At 47.1% G+C, this 19,722-nt stretch overlaps 1 protein-coding gene across 1 annotated transcript in view; it reads right to left on the bottom strand.

Moving 5' to 3' along the window:
- Window positions 1-13,645: 13,645 nt before the first annotated feature.
- Window positions 13,646-19,722, bottom strand: part of RPS24 (ribosomal protein S24) — a gene marked incomplete at its 3' end in the record, with an annotated part of 502,092 nt that continues 496,015 nt past the window's right edge. Inside the window, exon 5 of the mRNA XM_082611014.1 lies at window positions 13,646-13,656. Within this exon, the coding sequence (XP_082467140.1) occupies window positions 13,654-13,656 (3 nt within the window). The remainder of the gene's footprint in view (window positions 13,657-19,722) is intronic.

Below are 19,722 nucleotides of genomic sequence, written 5' to 3'. Positions count from 1 at the left end.
TCCCAAAGGCTCCACGAAGACCTCTCAGCACAGCCAGTGTTCCCAATGCCCACCTATCAAAGCTGCCCAGGGGGAAGTCTTCCTGTGCTTGCCTGGAATCTGGCACTACCTTCTGCCCTCGGCACTGCCACCTGCACTGCCAAGCACCCAGCCACCAGGCAAGTCGGCCAGTACTGAGGCGCCACGTTGGGCTATGCCCTTCTTAAGCCCCTGTGCAGCAGGAGAAAATGTATTATTTTGTGCTAAAGGGAAAAAGATATCTATCCCATTTTCTGAATCACACTTTCATAGAGATGTTGCAAAGTGCTCCCAACTTATGAAAATTTTTGTAGAAATAGCTCATGCATTTTTACTTCCACTCACAGCTGATCCCCTACCCCCATTTTTTTCACCCCCTTCCTCAAGACGCTGGGCTGAGCTGAGTGGGAGACCCCAAGTGGTACTCAGACTCATATCTCCCTCTAGCCCCTGAGGCTCCCTCTTCCTTTAGGGTGAGTGGGATCCCAGGAGACAGAGGGTCCCCCAAAGCCGTGCATGCCCTAATCACTGGAACTTGTGAATGGGTTACATTACACAGCAAAAAAGACTTTGCAGGCATAATTAAGGTTATGGACTTAAAGCAGGGAAAGTATCTGAATTAGTTGGGTGGGCCCGATCTAATCACATGAGCCCTGAAAAGCAGAAAACTTTCTCGAGTGGAGACAGAAGAATTGAGGCAGAAGAAGTCAAAGGGATTGGAGCATGACAAGGACTCGCTGTACCATTGCTGGCTTTGAAGACGGAGAGGGCAATGGGACGAGGAGTGCAAGGGGTCTTAACAGGCTGAGAGAGGTTCCCACACCCCCAGGAGGGAACAGGAGCTCAGTGGTGCAGCCACAAAGGACAGAACTCTGCCAACGACCTGGATAAGCCTGGGAGCAGAGTCTCCCTCAGCACCTCCAGAGAAGAGCCCTGGCCGTTCGACACTTTGACCTTGGCCTTGTGAGACCTGGAGCAGAGAAACCAGCCCAGCTCACCCAGACTTCTGACACACAGAACTGTGAGCTAATAAACTCTGTTGTTTCGAGCCCCTAAGATGTGGTCGTTTTCATGACAGCGATAGAAAACAATTGCAGTCATCATGCAAACAAACCCCTGGCAGGCCCTTCCAACACACCTGACAAGCTCAGGGCCCTGGAGTCAACCTGGAGGCCCTCTGTAGTGTCTGCTCTCTCTTCTCTGTGCTTCACCTCCTCTTCCAGCAGCCTCTGTCCCCAGCACACAAGGGGGCTGACAGACACCTCACTGAATCAGTCACAAAGGGACCCTCACAGAGCCCCAGAATTCTTCAATTTGAACACATACATTCTAGCTCCTCCTTCACAAGCCCACCCCAGATACAGCGTGGTTCACGGCTTCAAACTGAGGCAACCACACAAGCTCCCTGTCAGTCTTCTTTAAGTCTCTTCTCGAATGCAGGCAGACTGTAAATGATGACCAAGGAGAAGTGGGGCAGGCCTAACCTACTTCCTCTGGCACCAGGAGCCAGCCCCGTCCCTTCCCTGGTTCAGTTTTCCTCTGCTGGAACATGAGGGGGAGGCCCAGATGGGCCCCAAATTCCTCCCAGACTTAGGGATCTAGAAATAGAAGACAACCCACCCCCACCATCACCACTACCAGTCTGTGTTGGCTCCTGAAAAGGAAACACTGGCTCAGCCGTGAAGTGGCAAGGATCCCACTCCAGCAGGAGCCCTTCCGAAACAGAAGTCAGGAATGGAATATCCCAGGACATTCTTGGTATCTATTCAGTGTTACAGGTTGCATCATGTCCCCCCAAATATGTAATGGAGTACTAACCCCTAGTATCTGTGAATGTGACCTTATTTGGAAAAAGGGTCTTTGCAGAGATAATCAAGTCAAGGTAAGGTTATTAGGGTGGGGCCCAAATCCAGTATGGTTTGTGTCCTTATAAGAAAGGAAAAGACAGAGACACAGGGAGAAGACGACCATGTGACAGCAGAGGCAGAAATTGGAGTGATGCGTCTATAATCCAAGGAACCCCAAGGATTGACAGCCACCACCTCCGGAAGTTAACAAGAGGCAAGGAAAGATTCTCCCCTACAGGCGTCAGAGTGAGCATGGCCCTGCCAACATCTGGATTTTGGACTTCTCACCTCCAGAACTGTGAGAGAATGAATTTTTGTTGTTTTAAGTCACTTACTTTGTTGTACTTTGTTACAGTGTCCCTAATAAACTAATGCATCCAGTTGACCAATAAATATTATCAAAACACATGTCAGGCACTGGCCTGGGCACTGTGGATAGAGAAGGAACCCAAACAGATGAAAGTTTCTGTCCCTGTGACATTTTCATTGAATTATTGTTTAGAGGGAACAAGGAATTTGTCAAAAAGGTATGATGAGGAGTTTAGATAGTGCCTGTAGCCTTCTTGATTTATTTGGAATGGAATGTGCTGTGCTATTTTCTGGTCATTTTCCAGACATAATCACAGAATTTTAGAGATGGAAAGGACATTTGCATTTCTCTAGTCTAAAGTCATGATTTCTCCAGTCTGGGAACTTAAGTTTAGAGAGAGGAGGTGCTGGGTCCAAAATGACATCTAAGTTGGGGTGATGCATGCCCAGGGCTCCAGTCCGAGTGGGTCTTGGGCTGGGGATGAGGTCTACATGGACCACGGATTGGTGGGGCTCTGGAATTGGGGTTTTCTGGGACCCAGTGTTGGGGACACCCATGGTGCCGTGAGTTGGGGGCTTGCTGAGACAACCAGGAGGCTCTTCAGTGGTGAGAGTACTCCCACCACTCCGTCCCAGGTCTCTTGCTGTTTAGGACTAAAGGGACATGGGGCAGGAAGGGAATGGGTTAGGGTGACATTGGTCGGAGTCCTAACAGTGGCTTAGAGCGAATGAGTTGAATTGAGATCCTGATGCTTGCCAGGTATTTCCTGTGCTGGACACCACAGCCCTACTATGAGAGGCAAAAGGCGTCATGGACCCTCGGCCACAGGGAAAAGGTCTGGGGAAGGTGAGGCCATGGGAAACAGTCTCATGCCCCCAGCTGAGACCCAGCCTGGCTATTAGGCTGAGAAACCAGCAGGGACAAGCAGGCAGGGATTAGTGGTGAAGCTCAGCCAGAGATCCATTGCCAGTGGCATGACCTTGGGAAAATTAAGTCATCTCTCTGAGCTTCCACTTTCTTCATTTGCAAAATGGATACACATATGACGTACTTTCCTCCAGGAGCTGCTGGGAGGATTAAGTGGGATGGTCAATATAACTAGTTAGCTGCCATGGTGGGGAGTGGCGGACGGGACCCCCATAGGAATGGCCCACAATGCAGTGCAGGGAGAAGCAGGAAGGGACTGAGGGGCGAGGGAAGAGGGACAATGTCCAAACTGAGGCCAAGAGCGTGCAGTCAACCCCCTCCCCTCCCTGTGGGCATCACCATGCAGGACTGGTGCCAGAGCAGGAAGACAGAAGGAGTGCGGACCAGATGGCTACTGCTTTGCTTATATTTCAATGCCATTTTACCTGTGGCTCCAACCCTTGCCCTACCTGGATATTATTCTGGTTTCATCTCTTAGCCAGATGTGAACTTTTGTCCTCCTATAATCTCCTGGGAGGTAGCATCCACATTTGGAAAAACAGAACAAGGGTGACCATGACTACTATTTCTTATTCCCATTAATGGCACTGGGGTCCATTCAGCCTAGATATTTCCTATTCCCTCACCCCTCCCAATAAAATCCTTCACCAGGTCGATGCAACTAGAGATTATCATGCTAAGTGAAGTAAATCAGAGAGAGAAAGACAAATACCATATGATATCACTTATATGCAGAATCTAAAATATGACACAAATGAACCTATCTATGAAACATAAACAGAATCATGGACATAGAGAATAGACTTGTGGTTGCCAAGGGGGAGGAGGGGCAGGGGAGGGATAGATTGGGAGTTTGGAATTAGCAGATGCAAACTGGTATATATAGAATGGATAAACAACAAGGTCCTACTGTAGAGCACAGGGAACTATATTCAATATCCTGTGATAAACCATAATGGAAAAGAATACAAAAAAGAATGTATACATGTATAACTGAGTCACTTTGCTATACAGCAGTAATTAACACAACATTGTAAATCAACTATATTTCAATTAAAAAAAAAAAAGGAAAAAAATCCTTCACCAGGTCATGTTGACCTGACCCTTTAAGCATCTCTTGAATCCATCCATTTCTCCCCAACTCTCTCATCATCACTCTTGACCAAGTGACTGCCATCTCTCTTCTGCACAGATAATGCGAAGTCCTCCTAAACAGCTGTTGTCTTTTCTTATCTGCCTGTTCCTGTTTCCCACCCCTCACCCACCAAAGCTCTCAGCAGGACCTTCCTAAACACAGGTCTGAGGATTGCTCCCTGCTTCACACTATTTGATGGCTTCAAGTTGTTTTTATGAGGAAGGACCACCCCTAACCTGTCCTACAGTGTCCTCCATCCTCTCCACACTCAGCTTGTCTCACTCATTCCCCCACTCACTGAGCTTCAGTGACCTTGGCCTTCTTTCAGCCCACCCATTGTGCCATGCTCTGCCCTGCCACAGGGCCTTTGTACAAGCCGTGTCCTCTGCCAAGAACGTTCTTACTCCTTCTCCTGTTCTCCTATTTACCTTCTTCTCATCCTTTAGGGTTTAGTTCAGAGATCACTTTCTCGTGGAATCCTCTTCTCCAGATTAGTTTAGTTTCTCCTTCATGTTTATCTCAGATTAGCCTCTATTGTCCTTTCTAGCATTTTCTCATCTTGTTATTATATAGACATGTGTGTAGTTGTCTGCCTCTCAACCAGGCTGTAAGAGTTGAGAAAGCAAGGATGTTTCTGCTTTGCTCATCATTTAGCCCAGCCCCTGGCACTGCCTGGAACATGGTAGGAACTCGGTGAAGATGTTACTGAATGAATTAACAACTCCCCCTCTGACGCCCCATCCCCCACCAGACAGAATGGCTTTCCCTGTGTTCTACCCGTGCTCCTGTGCAACTACCAGCTACCTTTGGTCACCTCCAGCCATTTTCAAGGTCTCACATTTGCACACATGCTCATAGACACGCATACCCCTTAGAAGCAGCTGTTGCTCACAATGCTTTTGATTGATTTTTTCCTCTTTTCATCAGAGACTCACACAATGGGGCAACAATAGCCCACTGAGCCTCCCAGTGTGGTGGGAAGGAATCCATGCGGAAAGAGACTGGAAACGTGCTTGGGACTTTCAGTGCTTTATCCTAGTGCTTGAGGAGTCTTAGGTGGTATTTAGCAGGAGAATAATATGCTACAAGGGATCCCAAGATGCTCAGATATCCTCATGAAGCTTTCTTCCTGGAGCTTAGTGTTCCTGTTCTAAGTCTCCGCACCCATAGGGTGGCTGAGGAAGGGGCCTGGAGTTGGGATGGGTTGGCTGGGAAAGGCCCACCACCACTTAAGTGGCAGAGTTGAGGCCAACCTCTCAGTGTTTAAAATCAGATGCCTCTTTCAATTATCAGCTAACTTGCCTCCCCTGGGACTTCTTAAACTGCTTCTCTCTTTATGGCATGTAAAGAAGAGGGAGTGAGGACTAAACCATACATCACTGGAAGGACAGGAATGAAAGGTTCAGGAAACTTGGACACACAGCTGGAAGACGAGGACTCATGGGGAAGGTTAGGTGGAGGCACCGCACAGGAGTGGGACCGAATGGCCCCAGGCACAGACCTACCCCTGCTCTCCTGTGAATCTGCTTCTCTGGAGCCCTGGAAGGCAGGGCACAAGCTTCCTGCTGTCTGCAGCCTCCCACAGCTGTGCCTCAGAGGGGACTCAGCTTCCAGTGGGCTTTTAGAGAGCGTGTTGGCCCTTAGAGAGCCAACCTGGCTGTGACACTGAACAACCGTTTCCCATTACTTGGCTTCAGGCCTCCATCCCCAAGAAAAGAGGTGGGACTCAGTAACGGCACCCAAGCCTCCCAGAGCTGAATTCCTAGGGCTGAAGACATGGTTCCTGGGCCCCTCCCCTGGCTCTGTGTTCACGGAATGAAGAGCCAGATCACTTCTCTCCAGCAGTCACTGGAGTGGGAAAGTGTCTGTGGATACTGATGCCACGCCTGAGTTCAAAGTCCACCTGTGCCCCTTCCAAGTCACGTGACCCTGTCCAACTTACTTAACCTCTCTCAACCACAGCTTCTGTCTCTGAAATAGGGAAACTAGCATCTTCATCCTGAGGTTATTTGAGGGTCAGCAAGGTAATGCATGTCACATAATGTGCCAAACCCAGGAGATCATACAGTGAGTGGGTGCTTCCCTTTCTGGGTGGGAGGGGTTGCCCATTCCACAGACTTTGGGCTTTTGTGGCTGCCCTGGGGGTGCTTCACCCAGCTAGCAGCACCACAAGCAGGCAGAACCCTGCAGAAGAAATGTCTGGTGCAGGGGCTGCCCACAGGAGGTATAGAGAACCATTTAGGATCAGTCGGCTATGAGGAACCACACGGCTCAAAGCTCAGGTGCTCTGACCCAGGTCCACAGCTCCACAGACCAGAGGGACCACACCACTTAAAGCAGGAAACCTTTTCTGAACCCCACCTAGAGGGCACACAGGCTCAGCTACAAAAGAAGGGCTGATAGAGAAAACTTGTTCCAAGGGTTTGACAGCAAGCCTGGACATGAAAGCTTTACCCAGGAACTAATATCTAGAAAATTAGTTGGAGCTTTTCCCTGGCAAGCTTGTGGCTCTCTTAGCCTGACACTGTCCAAGAGAAGGAAGAGTTCTCAGATCAGCAACCAGATTCGTCCCAAACTGGCGAAGTGACCTGGGCTGGTAACCAACTTCACTGACCCCTGTTTCTGCATCAGCAGAATGGGTTTAATCCCTGTTCTGGGGGTCTCCCAGGGCCATCACAAGAGCCAGGGTGTCAGGTGATGAATCTTCACCTCAAGCGGGTGGAATGAGAGAAGTAGGGGGAACAACCAGGAGGTTCAGGTCCTGAGGGGCCACTCCGGGAACTAGACACCGGGTGACGAGACCTGGATTGGCACCTCAGGCCGGCCCCTCCTAGCTGCACCACACACGATTCAGTAGACAACATACTGAATCGTCCACAGTTTCGGTTTCCTGATTTTCAAGAGTGAAAAGGGCATGTTAATATCTCACCCAACAGAGAGATCCCGAGATTAACTTCAGTCCAGCTGGTGACAGTGCAGCTGGTCATAGGGGTTTGGAAAATGTCACCTGGACAAATGGTGGGTGTCGGGAGGCGGGAGGCACCCCCGGTGCCCGCACACACAGAGGCCAAGGCAGAGGGAGGGGGCCACACAGACTGTCTCTGTTTATCTTCTCCGAGGAGGCATGTCTTTGGCCAAAATGACTGCCAGGAGCATCACACGGGGACATGGCTGCTTTTGAGAAATCAGACCCGCTCCCTGTCCCTTGGGCCAGGCATGATTTAATGAAATCCTGTTTACCTCTGGCTGGAGCTGCCGTTTTCAAGATTTCCTTGAAAACACATCCCAGATGGCCCTGGGCGGCTCACTTCCTGTACCAGGAACACACCACACATCCCTCTTGGGCAGCCCGGTCCCCGTGGCAGGGAGATGCCTTAATTGACAGCAAGCTCAGGGCTCCAGGATCTTCTCCCCCTCCTCTCTGCCCCCTTGGCCATGCTGTTAGCCACGGGTCCTGCAGTGCCCGGGATGGGTTCTGGCGGCTAGAGAGAGGCCTGGCTGAGCACAGTCTTTGCGTTTGGGGAGGCCGGCCGCGGATGGCCGGCCGCGGATGCCCTGCCCCAGAACCTGGACCCGCACAAGCAGATGTGCTTCTCGCACTGCAGGGCCAGCATGTCTCCCAGGCAGATGCCACGGGCTGCGTTCTGGGCCGCTGCCCAGCAGATGGAATTTCTGTGGACTCAGCCTTGCCCCAGACAAACACCTCGGGGCTGCAGCTTGCTCTCATCTCTGTGTCCTTTGCATACTTTATCCTGTGCTCCCAGGGCAGCCCACCTAGGTGTCGAGGTAGGATTTCTTAGCGTTCACCTCCAATTTTACGAATGGGCAACTTGAGACCCAGAGAAGATGAAAATAACTGTCCCATGATTGTATAGCCAGAGAGAGTGAGAAAACACAAGAACAATTGTATAGGAGTTGAAAATCAGGGGTCTGTCTACTCTAGCAGGAATCCTTCAGGGAATCAAAGAAACAGTGCAGTCCCTAATATTACAGATGGGGAAACAGGCCCAGTGATGGGAAGAGAGCTGTCTGAGGCTGCCAGGGGCAGGGGGAGGTCAGAGCAAAGGCTTTTTCCAGACCCAAACCGCATCTTCTTGTTCGTCATGTATCAGGGGTTGAAGGGAGACAATGGAACAGTGGACAGGGCTGTGGGCTTAGTGGCTGGGGTCACGTGACCCTTTCTGAGCCCTTCAAAGAGTCTCACATCTAGAGTGTTTGAGGATGAGGCTCATCCTCCCCCACTGGGGCCTCACTGCGAGGGCCTGGGATAGTGAAGTCAGGTCTGAAGGGCTGGTCATCCAGGGCCTCTGAGTCTATCCGTGGCACCTATGCTGCACTGCACCCCACAAAATATTTTAGGCAAAGGTAGCATGCTGTGATTTGTACCTTAAACAGTAATTGTGTGCTGTGAATTCCCATGGATACTGAAATAATCCAGGGCACTGGCATGGCTTCAGTCAGAGAGAGAGACCAAAAGCCTTCAGATGTCATCACAGCTGGTCACCATCTTGCCCACCAGGCTGTTCTGTCAGCTTAGATGGGCGGTGACCAGGCCTCATTCACCTTTGTGTCCCCAGGCCTGTGGCTTACTATCAGGGTCATCTTGGACAAGATAATCCCTCTCAGAACTTCTGTTTCTTCTTCTCATTCATTCATGTATCATTCATGCACTCAGCATCGATTGATTACTTGCTGTGTGTCTAGGAAAGAAGATACAGCAATGACCAAAAGGAACAAATATTCCTAACCTCATGGAGCTTAAATTATAGTTGACAGTGGAGAAGGGAAGGAAAAAATATATAAGAGGGCTTCCCTGGTGGCGCAGTGGTTGGGAATCCGCCTGCCGATGCAGGGGACACGGGTTCGTGCCCCGGTCCGGGAAGATCCCACATGCCGTGGAGCAGCTGGGCCCGTGAGCCATGGCCACTGAGCCTGCGCGTCCGGAGCCTGTGCTCCGCAACGGGAGGGGCCACAACAGTGAGAGGCCCACGTACCGCAAAAAAAAAAAAAAAAAAGAAACATTGATGGTAGTTAGATGGTGATAATACAGAAAAAAGTGAAGTAGGAGAGGATGCCAAAGAGCATCACTGGTGGGAGAAGGAGGAAGGGCTGCCATTTTAAATAGGCTGGGCTGGGCCTCCCTGGGAAGGTGGCAACAAAACAAGACAGGCGTGAGGCAAGAGAGAGGGCCACAGGGCTGGCTGAGGAAAGAGCGGTCCAGTGGACAGGAAACTGGAGCTCAGGTCAAAACGTCACTCAGAAGAGCTGCACGATATGATGCTCTCAACAATTAAATGAGCAACTGGCTCCATAAGGGTGTGGCTCAGAGTAGGTGTTCAAGAACTGTCACATTCCCTTCCACTTTTCTTCTCCAATTTGTTAGCAAACTGAAGCTTTATTTTATTTAAAGCCCTTTTTTTAAAAAAAAAATACAAGCTGTTTTCCAAGGCAGTTAAAGAAATGTAATCAATAGTACGGTGTCAAGTGACAGATGGAAAAGGAAACCAAGAAAGAACAGAGATTGGAAAGGCTCACAGGAAAATGTCACCACTGGAAGGAAGATAAACAATCACCTTCTCCAAAGCTTCTAGTCATTAAAAGGAAACTGAAGTCCAGGGAAGGGAAGGGACTTGACCGAGGTCAGCCCAAGAATAAGTATTACAGTAAACTTCCTCTCGTTCAGAAATAAACAGGTGTTCTGATGGCAAAGGGCACACAGATCCTGCTGCCAAAGGGCAGGAAAGAGCTCCAGGCAGATGTGTTCCAGAATGATACAGACCCGGGTTTGAATCCTGGGAATATCAAGTGTTTGTGAGGATGCAGTACAACTGGGACTCTCATATAAAATGGTCCAGCCAGCTTGGACAAAGACCTGGCAGTTCCTTACAAAGCTAAACACACCCCTATCCAATAACCCAATATTTCCACTCTTAGGCGTTTACCTAAGAGAAATAAAAACATGTTTACACAAATCCTTCTACAAGGATGTTTAAAGCAGCTTTATGCATAATTGCCCTCAAACTGAAAAAACCCAAATGCCCATCAACCAAAAAAAAAAACCCAAAAACCAAAAAACAATTATGGTATATTCATACAATGGAATCATATTCAGCAATAAAAAAGATAATCCACGGGTACATAAAAAATATGGATGAATTTTAAAAACCCATCATTTGAGCAAAAAAAAAAAAAAAAACACCAAAAGAAGAGATAAAAGCAGCAAAACTGGAGAAATAAAGGTGATCCAAGAACTCTAAAAGTTACTTGTCACATTTTCTAGTGGCCCAGAAACTTCTGAATACCCTTGTTTTGCTTCCTAAGTATACTGCATTATGAGTTCTGTCTTCTCAAGGGAGAAGTCAGAATACTTGCTTACCCTGCCTCCTTTGCAGCTGGCACAAGCATGTGACCCCTCCAATCAGAGGTACCTGCTGGAGAGTTAGATTTAGAGATGAGACACCGGAGGAAAGAAACTCAACCGAGTCTGTGTTTGCTGGTGAGGGTGGAGGCTGCAAGTTCTCAGTAGGTTGTAGTAGCAGCAGTGACTGCACAGTTGCATTTGGGTACAGAAGTGGCATGGAGCTGATAGCATTTGTGACGGCGGCAAATAGGAAATCCTATTATATCTAGGATATAGTGATGGCGGAGCATCAGCGGCATGGCAGGTCCCTCATCAGACCATTTCTGGAGCCAGGTTTCAGGCAGTGTTTATAGAAGCTTAACCTCAAGACAGGTCCTCAAGTCCTTACAATAAGTTCATTAACTCCCCAGTATGCTCATTGTGGCCCAGAGCAAACTCATTTCAATAACCACCACTCCCCACACCTTTTTCCCCACCTTCTGCTATACCTGCGTGGTTCTCCATGGCATTTAATGGTGACTGTGTCCTTCAACTTGCTAAAATCAACAACCTGATTCCTTTTATTCCTCTCATATGCAACACTCAATCTAGCAGATCTTCCTGTTTAAAGGCCTGATCTTTAATATAGACCCAGCATCCAGCCTCCTCATCCCCTTCAGTGTTGCCACCCTTCTCCAAAGCATCATTTTGTCTCTAGATTTGAAAAGACAGTAGGCTAATTAACTTTTCTCCCTGCTTACATCCTTGTGTGCTATCCTCTAGTTTCAAAACTGCAGACAGAATGACCCTTCTAAAAATATTAATCAGATCTTGTCAGCCCTCCACTGGAAAGCCTATGGTGATTCTCCATCTTATTCAGAGAAAACACCAAATTCTACACAGTGGTCCAGATGGATGCAAAACTCCTAAATATATTTTTAGACAACTGATTATAATGGTATATATATTTTTTTAAAAAATACATCCTGATTAAGTAGCTTGGCCCACCGGACATCAAGACTCATTACAAAGTCATAGTAGTTAAAATAGTTGGTACTGGTGTAAAACAAAACAAACAAACAAAAGACAAACACACTGATTTAAAAAGTACACAGAGTTCCAAGTATATGAGAACTTGGTATTGTTAGGAACTGTTAAGAGTGAGATTTTATGCTACTTGCAAGTTCACAAGTTAGCCTGTCACGATTTCAGGGTTGTTGGCAGAACTTGAGATCCCTGGATCAAAGGTAAGGAACACTTTAAAGATAGCAGTAGCCAGAGTATCAGCACTTGTTGCGACTGGTTCCCTGGGTCCCAATTCCTATAGGCTGACATACAGACATCTGGGTGATGCCTGCACACGCACAGTAGGTTAAGTGACAAGAGAGGAACTCCTAGCTTAAAGAACCCAGATCTTCATAATGGTCAGTAAGATTACTGTCTTTTGCCCCAGAGGGTGATATTATCTTTATTATACTGGGCAGTATATATATAAAAAACATCTATTCTTTGCTCTGCATGGAGATACCATCTTGATTTCTAATGATCGCTATATAAATATCCTCAAAAAGATAACTGCAAACAAATCTGTCATAGCTTCTGATCACAAGACGTGCAGAAATGCAGGAGCCACATGAAGAAGTGTCTCCCAACAGGTATATGGTAGAGTCAGCATCACAAATCACCGGGGAACGGGATGAATTATTTAGTAAATTATGTTAGAAATAGTAACTTCCTATGCAGGAGAAAATAGAGTCCTTACCTCATTCTTTCTATAAAAATAAATTCCAATGAGTTAAAGACCTAGGTTTGAAAATTAAGACTAAAAACTAAGGTTTTGCTGTTGTTGCTGTTGCTGTTTTTAGTTTGGTGTCATGAATTATTTCTTAAGTAAGACCCCAAAAGCCCAAACCGTAAGGAGAGAAACAAATGGATTTATATCAGGATTGCACTCATTGAAGTGCACCATTAAAAACCTTAACAGATGCATGACAATTTGGGGGAAAGACTTTGGCAAAATCTAAAACCTAGCCAATGACTAATAAGTAGATTATTCAAGTAATTCTTATAAGTCAGCAAGAAAAAGAAAGGAAAACAAAATAGAAAATGAGCAAAAACTGTGAACAGGGAATTCACAAGAGAAACCCACATGGCTAATAAATTTCTTAGGAAGCGCTCAAAATGTCAAGAAAGCACAGAAATGCACATTGGAATGAGGTACCACTTTATACCCCACCTGACTGGCAAACATTAGTAAGTTGGAAAATATTAACTCTTGTGCAGATGTGGGGGGATGGATACCCTCGTGCACAGCTGTAGGAATTTTGTTGTTTGGGAGAGTCATATAGATATTCTGAGTGAAATTAAGGTATTTATACGCTATGGCCCTGCAATTCTGCTCCTGGGTATACATCTCAGAGAAAGCCTCATACATATCCACAAAGAAACATGTCCTGTGACTTTGCATGCCACCTCTCTCTGCTTGGCTTACCCTCACTCATCCTGTAAGATGTAGCTAAAGCTTGATCCTCCAAAAGCCTTCTCCACTGCCGTGATGGCTCCTGGGACCTTCCCCCAAGCTTCCACCCCACTCTTGGCTGCATTCTGTCTACACACTCACCACATTGTATATTTGCAGTTGCTTAGGTGCCATCTGCATCTTCCATTAGGCTGGGAGTTCCCTCCCGGCGCTGACTGTATTTTATTCACCCTGTGTCTATAGCACCTAGCACTGTTCCTGGCACAGAGCAAGCATTCAGCTATGTGGAATGAGGAAATTCATAAAACACAGGGCCTGGATCTGGTTCCTGGTATTTGTAAGGCAGAACTTCTTTCTGGTGTTCAGATTCCACCCTGAGTACGGCTATCTCAGCTGTTCTGATAAGGGCAGGGAGGACTGCTTCGATCTGGGGATTCCTGAGTATCAGAAGGAATTTCATGCATCCACTCCTGGCATATCCTTTTGGGGTGAGTTTGCTAATGGCCTGTGTCGTTTTGAAGGAGAAGACGTCTGCCAGGCCAGGATGTGATATGTACTCAGCACAGCTGGCGTTTGTCAGCCACAGGCCTCTCCGGCTCACTCAACTTCAATCCTCCTGTTCCCCGCCCCGTCCCCACCCCGCCGTGTTCAAGAATGTGAGGCCTGGCTCCCTCTGGGCTCCAAAAATGCCTCAGGCTGGGTCCTGTGAAATCCTAACCTTTCCTCCCTCCTCTATTCCCTCGGCATCACGACCTTCATCGTAAAATAATTTATGCAAGTAGAAAGGGAAAAAAAAATCTGGTGCAGAAATACCATATGTAGAACAATATCACGAAAGCTCTGTAATGCCCTGAATGCTGTGCTTAGGCCATTTGGAAGATACATTAGCTAGATAAGTATTAACAGAAGGGCCGATCACAGAAACGTTACCCAAACCACCACCTTTTATTAAGCCCCCAGGAGAACTTAAAACCAGTCCGTGACTCTGACATCTGGGACAGACCTGGTTGGTTTTTTCCCAGCCAAGGCAAGCTTAAGTATCCTAGAAAAGGGACACAGATTAACCACAGGTACAAATAAGGGCCATCACCTTCATGTCATAACCTGAGGGGCAGGGGAGCTTGACTGCCAGCTGACGCTCAGAATTGGGCCACATGTCAGTCATCTTCAAGCTTCTAGAGAGCCAGAAGGGAGAGGAGAGCATTTAATACTGTCTTATGGATTGGATGCCCACCTCTTTAGTCTTTCTTCAGCAACCAGGACACACAGGGGACAGTAAGACTTGAATTTTACCCCTGCTCCTAACTTGCTGTGTGACCTTAGACAGTTACTTAAACTCTCTGGATCTCAGGCTTTTCATCCACAAAAAGGGAAGCGTATCTGGGTCCCTGAATGGTCTTTGGGGAGAGGTAGTCCAAGTCACAGAGTGACGGAGGCAGGCTGCCAGGTCCACAGCTCTCCCAGCTCCTAGCTGGGTGGTTTGGGGGGGAATTATGTAACCTCTTTTTTTTTTTTTTTAACATCTTTATTAGACTATCAGTGCTTTACAATGGTGTGTTAGTTTCTCCTTTATAACAAAGTGAAGCAGTTATACATATACATATGTTCCCATATTTCTTCCCTCTTGCATCTCCCTCCTTCCCACCCCTCTAGGTGGTCACAAAGCACCGAGTGATCTCCCTGTGCTATGCGGCTGCTTCCCACTAGCTATCTATTTTACATTTGGTAGTGTATATATGTCCATGCCACTCTCTCACTTCGTCCCAGCTTACCCTTCCCCCTCCCCATATCCTCAAGTCCATTCTCTAGGAGGTCTGCGTCTTTATTCCTGTCTTACCCCTAGGTTCTTCTGACCATTTCTTTTTCTTTTCTTTTTTTTTTTTTTAGATGCCATATATATGTGCTAGCATACGGTATTTGTTTTTCTCTTTCCGACTTACTTCACTCTGTATGACAGTCTCTAGGTCCATCCACCTCACTACAAATAACTCAGTTTTGTTCCTTTTTATGGCTGAGTAATATTCCATTGTATATATGTGCCACATCTTCTTGATCCATTCATATGTTGATGGACACTTAGGTTGCTTCCAGGTCCTGGCTATTGTAAATAGAGCTGCAATGAACATTTTGGTACATGACTCTTCTTGAATTATGGTTTTCTCAAGGTATATGCCCAGTAGTGGGATTGCTGGGTCATATGGTAGTTCTATTTTTAGTTTTTTAAGGAACCTCCATACTGTTCTCCATAGTGGCTGTATCAGTTTACATTCCCACCAACAGTGAAAGAGGGTTCCCTTTTCTCCACACCCTCTACAGCATTTATTGTTTGTAGATTTTTTGATGATGGCCATTCTGACTGGTGTGAGATGATATCTCATTGTAGTTTTGATTGCATTTCTCTAATGATTAATGATGTTGAGCATTCTTTCATGTGTTTGTTGGCAATCTGTATATCTTCTTTGGAGAAATGTCTGTTTAGGTCTTCTGCTCATTTTTGGATTGGGTTGTTTGTTTTTTTGATATTGAGCTGCATGAGTTGCTTGTATGCTTTGGCGATTAATCCTTTGTCAGTTACTTCATTTGCAAATATTTTCTCCCATTCTGAGGGTTCTCTTCTCGTCTTGTTTATGGTTTCCTTTGCTGTGCAAAAGCCTTTAAGTTTCATTAGGTCCCATTTGTTTATTCTTGTTTTTATTTCCATTTCTCTAGGAGGTGGGTCAAAAAGGATCTTGCTGTGATTTATGTCATAGAGTGTTCTGCCTGTTTTCCTCTAAGAGTTTGATAGTGTCTGGCCTTACATTTAGGTTTTTAATCCATTTTGAGTTTATTTTTGTATATGGTGTTAGGGAGTGTTCTAATTTCATTCTATTACATGTAGCTGTCCAGTTTTCCCAGCACCACTTATTGAAGAGGCTGTCTTTTCTCCAATGTATATCCTTGCCTCCTTTATCAAAGGTAAGGTGACCATATGTGCATGAGTTTACCTCTGGGCTTTCTATCCTGTTCCATTGATCTATATTTCTGTTTTTGTGACAGTACCATACTGTCTTGATTACTGTAGCTTTGTAGTATAGTCTGAAGTCAGGGAGCCTGATTCCTCCAGCTCCATTTTTCTTTCTCAAGATTGCTTTGGCTATTCGGGGTCTTTTGTGTTTCCATACTATGTAACCTCTTGAAGTCTCAGTTTCTTCATCTACAAGATGGGGTTCATACAACGAACCTCCTGAGTTTTATGAAGATCAGATAAGACTTTTATGGAAAGAACTCAGAACAGTTCCCAGAGCATAATAAGAGCCAACAAATATTAGTAGTTATTACTGTTTTTTTTAAAAAACATTTATTTATTTATTTATTTATTTATTTATTGGCCATGTGGCATTCAGGATCTTAGTTCCCTGACCAGGGATCAAACCTGTGCACCCTGCAGTAGAAGCGCAGAGTCTTAACCACTGGGAAGCCAGGGAAGTCCCATAGTAGTTATTATTGTTCTCACTTAGCTTCTGTGGCAGGGAGCCTCTAAAATGGTCCACAGTGATCCTTGCCTCCTGGTGGTCACACCCTGTGTACTGCTGGCCCCTTGAGTATGGGCTGGACTTTGCAAATTTCTCTTAATGAAGAGAAGACAGCAGAAGTAAAGGGATGTCACACTCAAGACTAGGTTATAAAAAGACTACATTTTCCATCTTGTGCATCCTCTCTTGCTCTCTCACTCATTCCCTCTGAAGGGACTCCCTGTGGCAAAGCCCATGTAGCAAGACACTGAGGGCAGCCTCGAGCCCATGGCCAGTGTGGGACTGAGCCCTCCAGTTCAACAACCCCCAAGGAAACAGACTCTTCCAACACCCACTTGAGAGCTTCCAGAAGAGGGGCCTCCTCAATCAGGCCTTGAAATGACAGTGGCCCTAGCCTCACCCTGAGTACAGCCAGTGAGAGGCCCTGAGCAGAGGATGTGGCACAGCTGTGCCAGGATTCCTGATCCACAGAAACTCTGGGACACCCTATGTTCATTGTTTTAAGCCACTCAAGTTTGGGGTAATTTATTACACAGCAATGGGTACCTAATGCAGGCTTCTTCCAGCTCCAATACCCAGGGTCCCTGAAGCAATTCCGAAACATGAGCTTATTCTAAGACATCTGGGGACACCCAGTGAGAACTGTGATCTATCAATAAGAAAGCATTACGGAGCTCCTACCACATGCAAAGGTAAGGCACCTAGAAGGTGAGGATATGTCTTCACCCTTGCATCTGTGTGGCAGAAATACCATATAACTCTATAACATCCATTGTCTCTATATGGTGGAAATGCTATATAACTGTATAGCATCTATTTTATTTATATGGTGAAAGTACTATACAACTCTGTAACATCTGTTTTATCTGTACAGTGGAAAGACTGCCTAACTCTTTTTGCCTTGGTAACTTGAAATTGGCTATGGTTAGAGTATGACACCATGGAAATCAGCAAATGCTACAAATGTTACAAATCAAGGCTTTGGGGGTTTGGGTTCTTTTTTTTTTTTTTTTTTTTTTTTTTGAGAGTAATGTTAAACATTTACTAGCACACCACTGAAGTTAACCCATTATTCTAAGAATTCCAGGGAAACTAAAAAGAAAAAAAAAAATCTTCCCTACTTTGTGAAGACAGAAGACTTGGGACATGGGCTTGGGATGTGGGCTGCAGGCAATAACGTCTCTCAAAGTTCCTGCTAGCTCTATATTCCACAGTGGTGTAGAAACTTCAGAACTCAGATGCAAGCAAGAACCCTGTCTTTGGAGTAACAAAGATCTGGGTTCAAATTCTGTTCTGACTCTCCCTAGCTGATCGCTGGGTCTGGCGCTTCTCTTAGCCCTCAGATTCTGGTCACATTTCAGAAGACTTCAGAACAGTGAGGCATGTTTCAAACACAGCAGGAAAGAGAACTTTCAGGCTGGTTTTTAAATTTTTTATTTGGGTTTTATTTTTTAACACTGAGGAAGCTCCACGGCAGTTGCAGGAATGACCCCTTACAAAAAGGAGTTGGGGGCACATGGGGGAGTGAAGTGAGGAATCTTTCAAAGTTGAAAACCTGCTGGTCCTTGTTAAAAAGAACAGAACAGCATTCTCCCTTCCCCCAGGGCTCTGCGGGATTGACCCTCCTCCTCCAGAACCCCTGATTTTATTTTATAATCTAACTCGGCTGCACACTCCCTAGCTATGCGGCTGACTTTTTACAGCCACTACTGGGGAATGACTTCATCTCGGTGAATTTATGGGTCACAGCAGAGGATGGAGCAGAGGTCCTTTAAGGGGGAAATCGCAGCCAATCCCGTCCCCCACCTCATCGTGATGATTTTCCCAGCCATGGCCTTACAAAGCCCGTTCATGCCCTGCTCCACTATGAGCAGTGGTGCTGGACCAGAACCCCCTGCCACTGCCTGGCATGTTCTGTGGAATCTCAGCAGGAGGACAAGGTGCTCGGCTGACACAGCTTGTTCAAAAAACTAGAGGGGAAAAGCACGGGGCCTTCTGACTCTGAGGGACTGGGTCTGGCTGAGGTTAGGCTGACAGTTTTGAAGACGGCGTGTGCTCGAGACATGATTTGCTGGCACTGTCTGCCCTTAGCAAGAGCCCTTCATCCGGGACACCCAGCCTTGTGGCTCTAGAGGTACTGACTGTGTCCTCTGGATGCAATGCCAGTGCCTGGGGCTGGTAACATTGCATGTGCCAGCCTGCCTCCTGATCTTTTCCCCAGCCGCCTCACTAAAATGGAGCTCCCAGAACAGCCCTTGCAGTCCCACCTCTGCCTTCCTTTCTGCTGTGTCCTGGGTCTGGAGCCCCCTCCTGCCTCCCCATCTCCTGATCAGGCTCACCGTCTACTTCCCCTCAGCTCCCTCCTCCCTTCTGCTTCCAGTGCCTGGCACAGAGCTGGCGCTCAGAAAGCCGCGTCCCATGAATCAGCAAATCCACAGCCAACCCTGAAATCCAAATGTTTGACAAAACAAACACCCTTCCCTCTTGACTCGGCTGATGGGAGTCCTGGGCAGGGCTGGGACTAGGGTAAGATGAGCGAGGTGCCAAGGGCACAAAATTTAGGGAGGCCTTCCCCCTCGGGGATGTACAAGTGCAGGACTGGCACCAGAGAGTAAGTGCCTGGTCAAATTTTGCACCTCTCCCACCGCCCCCAGTCCTGGCCCTGTTGTCTACGACAGAACTTGAAAATCCTACCCTCTAGTCCATGAACGTGGACTCTCTCAGAGTGGGACTGTGGGAGAGTTTGTGCTCAGGAAGACCAAGCTCAAAGCTCTGCTGGAGCTCTGGGATTTGGGCAGAATGATGATCCTCTGAGCTTCGGCTGCCTCTCTGTCTAGTGGCATATAAACCCACCCTTCCCTTCCCAGCAAGGGCAAGCGAATGAACATGCCCCACATGGGATCTGGCCGGTGGAGGCAGGTGAGAGAGGAAGTTGGAAAGGTTTTAAAACTGGATGTAACCCTTGATGTGAGCCAGGCGCTGTGACCAGCACCAGGAGCCCAAAGGTTAGGAAGCCAGAGTCTTCGTCCTCAAGATGTCCACACGAAGGAGAGGCAGGCGGGCGGAACTTTCACCCTCACCCTACGTGATGGGGGCTTCAAGGTGTGTGCCCAGCTGGGCTCCAGCTGGAAAGGGAGGCGCACTGTCACAAGAG

The sequence above is a fragment of the Mesoplodon mirus genome, assembly GCF_964341445.2.
Source record: "Mesoplodon mirus genome assembly, chromosome: 2".
Taxonomy (NCBI): domain Eukaryota; kingdom Metazoa; phylum Chordata; class Mammalia; order Artiodactyla; family Ziphiidae; genus Mesoplodon; species Mesoplodon mirus.
Note: the sequence above shows the minus strand (reverse complement) of the source record. Positions and strands in the feature narration are given on the sequence as shown.